General features: G+C 42.0%; 1 protein-coding gene across 1 annotated transcript in view; it reads right to left on the reverse strand.

Moving 5' to 3' along the window:
• Window positions 1-3,679: 3,679 nt before the first annotated feature.
• The window catches only part of LOC106809178 (ribose-phosphate pyrophosphokinase 2-like), a 10,164-nt gene continuing 6,638 nt past the window's right edge, over window positions 3,680-7,205 (reverse strand). Inside the window, exons 4-8 of the mRNA XM_014812166.1 lie at window positions 6,688-6,812; window positions 6,228-6,401; window positions 4,979-5,138; window positions 4,399-4,531; window positions 3,680-4,076 (exon numbers count right to left, since the gene is read on the reverse strand). Of these exons, the coding sequence (XP_014667652.1) occupies window positions 4,439-4,531; window positions 4,979-5,138; window positions 6,228-6,401; window positions 6,688-6,812 (552 nt within the window). The 3' untranslated portion in view covers window positions 3,680-4,076; window positions 4,399-4,438. The remainder of the gene's footprint in view (window positions 4,077-4,398; window positions 4,532-4,978; window positions 5,139-6,227; window positions 6,402-6,687; window positions 6,813-7,205) is intronic.

Here is a 7,205-nt window from a genome sequence, read left to right on the forward strand (position 1 = left end):
GCTCATAGCCTAGATATGTTTTAGATCATTCACGACTCTAATAAGTATCCTTACAACCTATTTGTGACAAAACGTGAAGTAGGAAACAGCTGCCATAGATCAAGGATATTTGAGTGAACTATGCAACTATAAATTCTTTTAATCAACCAAACTATGCTTCGATGATTCAACAAGAAAATGACTCTCATAATTCCAATCTTCTAGTATATTGACTTGATTACTGCTATACATTAGCATGATGGATATACATTCACTTCTATTTAACCCCATAATAATAGTAATTACCATTGTTCACGAATAATAAAATATGATGCAACCTGCAAATTTAACCTAGAGATGGGCGAATTAAGCATTAAACGTAAACCGAGGAGCTGGAAGGGAACAACATGAGCAGATATAATATATATAATATCAACAACAAATAAAACTCGCTCTTAGATATCGAATCAAATTGAGTAACAATCCCACTTATTTCATTGCGTCCTGTGCGTCATATGCGCCTCCTGGCGAGAAATTGACTGAAGCCATAGCAGAAGACAGACGGAGGAAATGGAATAAACTCATCCAGTCTTCAAACATGACCCATAGCAGTAGAAAAACATGGAAGACAATTCCGATGATGGGAAATCAAATGACTTCTCTAAAGTACAACCAAGACCAGAAGTGACTGCTGATCAGGTTGCTTATCAACTCCTTGTGAACAGCCAGGGAAACCATAACCATCATCCAAGTTAAAGTAGGGCTAAGCTCCCAAAGGCTGAGTGTACTTCACAAGAGACCCCAGACCTCACAAGACCTTTCAACACGAGTGAACTGATTAATGATATCAAAGTGATGAAAGTAACGATATTCTGTGTGAACAGATCAAGCATCTCGGCTCTGCTGCTCTTCCATGGCTGCTTGATATGTTTAACAGCTGCCTATGTGCTAATAAGATCCCAAAGCTGTGGAGGAAAGCCAGAGTTGTTGCAATACTGAAGCCTGGTAAAGACTCAGCTAGTCTAAAGAGTTATAGGCCCATCTCATTGCTCTTCCATACATACAAGCTCTTTGAAGGACTCATCCTCAACCGTTTGGCCCCTTTCGTGGATGAACACCCCATTCCAGAGCAGGCAGGTTTTCGAGCAGGAAACTCCTGTACTAGCCAACTCCCCAAACTTACACAGTTCATTGAAGACTGGTACGAGAAAGGGCTGATTACTGGAGCTGCTTTTATTGACCTCTCCTCAGCTTACGAGCCAAGCAACCACAGAATTCTTACCAAGAAACTATAATAGCTGGTAAAGAATGTCAGACTGACAGAATTGATCAAGAAATCTGCTGGAAAACAGGCGGTTTTTCGTAGATCTCAATGGTAACCGCAGCAAATGGCATAGATAGAAAATGGTCTTCCACAAGGCAGCATTCTGGCTCCTTTGCTCTTTAACGTATACATAAATGACCAGCCAGTACACCCAAACACCATGCGTTTCCTGTATGCAGATCACCCCTGCATTGCCTCACAGAAAGTCCTTTTAAGAAGTCGAGCAGTCCCTCACTGATGCTCTCGCATGTCTAGCCACGTACTACACTGCAAACCATCCACGTGCGACTACCGCGAACACACAAAATAAGTGTCTTCCATATAAAGAACAGGGATCCATATCGCCAATTGAAAGTTAAACGGTATGATAAAGGGCTGACACATGCATAACCGAGTCTGCCTAAGTGTTACTTTAGACCGCTTTCTAACTTACAAGGATCACATCACCAAGACCAAGGTGGGTGACAAAAACAGTATTGCACAACGTGTGATTCATCTGATAAATTTGTGGATTGTGCCTAGCCAGACCTATATTGAATAACTGCCACTGTATATACACACGGCCAGATAATAGGAAAATCGCTCTTTTGCATCAATATGATGCAAGCATGTGCCAACACATGCATACAAATATGCGCGCGCACACACACACAGCACGCAAGCGCGCGCGCACACACACACAGCACGCAAGCGCGCGCACACACACACAGCACGCAAGCGCGCGCACACACACACAGCACGCAAGCGCGCGCACACACACACAGCACGCAAGCGCGCGCGCACAAACACACTGATAAATTCAACAAATATATATTCTATAAATTGCATAACTAGCCACACGATTTCCATATAATTACAAAAGCCAAGCACAATACAGTAACATTATGTGACTAGACTATATATAACACCAGTATATGCAACAACTGTCTATCAGGAGTGAATAAATACAAAGTTTTGTTTTTCAGCTGTTATCATATCTCAAAAAAGTTTGCAAGGTTGACATGACATATATGTCATAATTAACAATGATTATATTTACCAAGAAATTAAATTGATTAAGGTTTAGTTTTCTAAACAAGTGCCGCAGAGCAACAGCGCTCACCTGACGGCAGGTGTTCTGATGCTAAACTCACTGGCAAACGAATGAAGAGCATCCTCCCATCACCGCATTCGTTCTCAGAGCATATATCTAGGATACTACTAATACAGATCTAAAATCTATGATAGCTAGGCTTTGCTATACCGGTAGTACAGTAATAAAGATACAGCTGTGTAACTTTAATGACTTCGCTATATTAACATGTTATCATGAATATGCGTCGAGCGCTAGCGTAGTGGTGGTGGTGGGGGGAGAGTGGGGGGAGGGGGCCGGTAGAGGGGGCTCTAATAGCAATAGCAGTTGCCGCGAGATGGCGCGTGCAAGTGTCATCAATAATCAAAGATGGCATCACCCTTCGTGCGTGATAACCTCACTCCATTGAGTTGCTGAAATCCAAGTATATTCAGGCAGGCGAGAATTTCACTCAGCTGTGAGTTAACACATCTGCATTGCAAGTTGCCAGGCAATAATTATGATTAGAATAGTGCCAGTTCACCCCCATGTATGCGTAATGGGCTGCCCCCATGTTTTTGCCTACCAACGCGAGCATTAAGGGTTCATTACAGTGTGCTACTCAAGGTGCTAATACACTGCTTTAGAAAATAATATGATTTAAGGAGCGTAAACCTTGTTCAACAAACATTTGTCTTTGCAAATGAACTGTCCAACTGTAGCCTCACATCCACAATAGCAAAAGCAGTTCAGTCCTTTGTTAACAGTCAACAAATCCATGTTTAACCCTCCTCTTGAGGGTCAAAAGGTTATCCAACACTTACTCTTCGCATGTCAGCGGAAAGTACATTTCATGGTCTTTTCAATAAAGCCATAAAAATGGTAGGTCACCGCTGAAACAAAAAAGTTTTTCCATCGCTCCGTCAGACCATGTCCTCAGAAAATGTCTAAAATCTGCCCTGTGCCCCATTGACCTTTGACCGGTGACCTCCAATTTCGGCACAGTGATGGCTTTTCCTACCATGATGCTATACACCGACTATCACGAGCCTAGGTCGAGCCGTTTAGATTTGTGCCGCAATTCTGAATTTCCTCCCTATACCTTAAGTTATGGAGGGAATGTTCCCCCTTCTTTTACACATCTTGACCTTTGACCTTTGACCCCCAGCTTCGACATCCCAACTCGTTTTCGGATTACCCCCCCCCCCCCCCACGTCCCGAATATCGTGACCGTACGTCAAGCCGTTTAGATTTGTGCCCAACTGTTGACGAACGCACGCACGGCCGGACGCACGCTCATGCGATTCTACAAGCTGCATCTGACTATGTCAGATGAGCTAAAAAGAAAGTAGTCAAAATCAAAGGTTGGTATTATAGACTGGCATTATCATGTCAAGCAAGTGACATAATTTCACAGTAGTGTGACGTTCGTCCAGCAACAAGCTCACAGCCTATGTTTTATATCATTCATGACTCAAAATAAGTATCCTTACAACCTATTTGTGACAAAACGTGAAGTAGGAAACAGCTGCCGTAGATCAAGGATATTTGAGTAAATTTTGTAATTAAAAATAGCCCCTCCCCATACTTCTCTCTTTCGCTTGCTCTTATTCTCTGAGTTGTTGTAACTCAGAGGAGCACATACTTGAAGACATGTGACATTAACTCCTAATTGTGGCTGCATCTTATGGCACCAGGGAAAATCTTTGATACAGGTTTGCACTGAAACATTACAGAATATGAAATTAATTCAAAGATTTAAGACGTGGTAGAAAATAATTACATTGATTATGTTACGATAAAACAGCGAGTGCCAAACTAAACTTTGCCCATGCATGAAATACACACCTCGTGAACTCTCTACAGAAGATGTGGACACATTAATCACATTGTACTCATCAACCTAAGTTGCTTTTATACAGGGTACTTGACTTGTAGAGAAAACTCACTGAGTAGAGAGTTCACTGATACAAGAAGCTCTGTCAGTGATCTGTTCAGTTGCTAATATAGTAGGGGTGAGAAATCAAGCGACAGGGCTGCACACCTTGTGGACAACGACGCACAGCGTGATCTGTCCTACGGCATTAGAGTGGAACGTTGGCGTACAGGTCGGACATCGACTCTCCGTTGTGTGCTCTGCGAATCGCCTCCGCTATGATTCTTGATACGTCAATGCACTGCAACCGTTCAACAAGCTTGCACAATGTCTAGCGACATTCTGTCACGCACGCAGGCAACCGACTTCATGGCCGACGCGAGACACATTTACTCATGACATGTAGACTTACTAGTGGATAGTTAGTCACTGTACTGTAGAGAATATTTTTTACCGTTCTCGCGTCAATGCATTATCTCACGTTCACCTGTACATAGATTTCGTATTACCATAACGGAGGCTCGCTAAAATAGTTTTACGTGGTGCCTTGGGTGTCTGATCATAGAAAGAATGGGAAACTTACGAATCTAGATTTATCTGTCAAGTATCCCATGAGATTAAGATCAGATTACTATATCCATTGAGCGACACTACAAAATGACAAACCAGTTATGCATTATTCAGAAATTCGGATAGGTAGTAAGTGTTGTATGCATGCTAAATACATGAATGTACTTTTTTTACGTACTTGTATCTTGGAGCATATTTTCATTTTTTCATCCTGTGGTATCGTGTTTGTCACAACCACTGCCTCGATGGATGCATTCTCGATCCGACTCAGTGCAGGCCCCGAAAAGACGCCGTGCGTTAGAATAGCATACACCTTGGCAGCTCCAGCTTCAAAAAGTCTACAAAATATTATACAATATATATACAGTGTAGCCCCGTCATAACGCGATGATTAGGGTCCATAAAATGTCATCGCGAAAAAAGCGGGGTCGCGCTAAATCGAGGATATATATACGTGGCTATATAAGAGCAAAAAAAGGCGGTCCAACGACTCATCGCGTTAAATCGGGGCATGTAAAATCGAAGTTCCACTGTATATAATGGCATATGGCATTTCTCTTTGGGATCGGCACCCATTCGGATATGGGATTTGGCCGGATATGAGAGTTATGCTCAAACACAGCATTTCTATGCAGTTCAGTAGGGTTTATGCATGTGATAATGTATTTACTCGTTGCTATGATTATTTGTAACAAACTGTCATGTTTTATGGTTTATATGAAATAGAAATAAAATAAAATAAAACAGAAATTTTACCACCTCGGTTTATGTTTGTTTCTTTTGTGCTGAGATCTAGGGCTGTAACGATCGATACACTCGCGTATTCGGCGCCTTTGATTGAAGACGTTGAAGCCTCGTTAACAGACGAAAGTTGTCCGGAGGCATAGGGCGCACACACACGCACGCACGCACGCACGCACGCACGCACGCACACACATGCAAACACACGTACGGTTGGTACATCGCGCGAGTTCTGAGTGAGAGTTTTAGGTGGAAATGAATGAAAAAACAGAGAACATACACTGCGAGATCGCGGCCGGTTAATAGATATTTCCGGATAACGGATGGCCGGATAAAGGAGTTCGGACTGTAATTAGTTATCAGTTAACATCGAAAATAAGGCCTACACAAATGCATTGTTAACAATTGAAGAGGAAAAGCCTTTTTTCACGAGTCTACATCTATACACAACCCACATAACACACACACATAACGCAACACATACACAGGTTATAATTAAACTGTAAGCTCATTGAAATGGATCACTGATCACTCACTCGATAATGCGCTCCTGGGCAGCAATATTAATATCAGGTTTTGTAGGAAAAATCTAATTTATTGACACAGCTTTGCGGTACTTATATCAAAATCACGAAAGCAATAGTACTGCACACAAAATATATACTCAAGTGTTCACCAAGACATACTTTTCAGCAGCTGTGCACAGGGTTCCACAAGTGTCTGCCATATCATCCACTAAGATGGCTGGTTTTTCTCGCACATCGCCAACCAGCACCATAGATTGCACCTCGTTCGCCTTTTTCCGCTCCTTGTGGATCAGAGCAAACTCAACATTCAGCTGATCGGCAATGGATGTCACCCTGGAAAAAAAATGCGAGTTGTTACAACAAGGGCCGCATTAGTGTGAAAAATCCAATGGAATAAAAAACATAATTAGCTCGCATGCATAAACAAATAAAAAATTACACATTTCAGGCTTTCTGCTCAAAAATTCACCACACAGGACATAAAAACACCACGACTGTACATCACAGGCAGATATTTGTATCAGATTTAGTTGTGACAACCTAACTGATCCATCAGATGCCTCAGCAGCAATAATGCATTTACAAATTAGCCTTCCACCTCTAACTAAGTTTCTTCTACCTCTTGGCACCACCTGCATCTGGAGATACAATGCAGGCATTTTTCCAGTCTGATATGTTCTCCTTGATCCATTTCATCACTGCCGGTTCTGCATAAAGGTTGTCAACGGGAATTTCAAAAAACCCCTGGAAAGCATGAATTTCCACTGCTATAACAAAATGCATGGAAAGACGTGTCATTTTACTACTCAACCCTGAAAACTATAGGGTGTTTCATATTATAAATTTTGATAACGAAGTAAATATAAGTTAGTATAGCTCATAGGATCTATGTCCCCCAGGGTACTGCCAGAACGTAACCTGGTAACTATTTGATATGGTTAGGGTTAGGGTTAGGGTTAGGTAGGGTCCCTATATACAGAGAGTTGCGCCAACTCAGGATTTGACGCCATTTTGTTTCCAAATGGATCCTCACCGCTGCCGCTTAAGTACAGCGCTGTATGGATATTGGATACGCTGTACAATGGTCCGTAGTAATTAATTAGACTAATCGTGCTTCAATAAACTCAAAATTTACGG

Source organism: Priapulus caudatus, unplaced genomic scaffold (assembly GCF_000485595.1).
Source record: "Priapulus caudatus unplaced genomic scaffold, Priapulus_caudatus-5.0.1 Scaffold334, whole genome shotgun sequence".
NCBI lineage: Eukaryota > Metazoa > Priapulida > Priapulimorpha > Priapulimorphida > Priapulidae > Priapulus > Priapulus caudatus.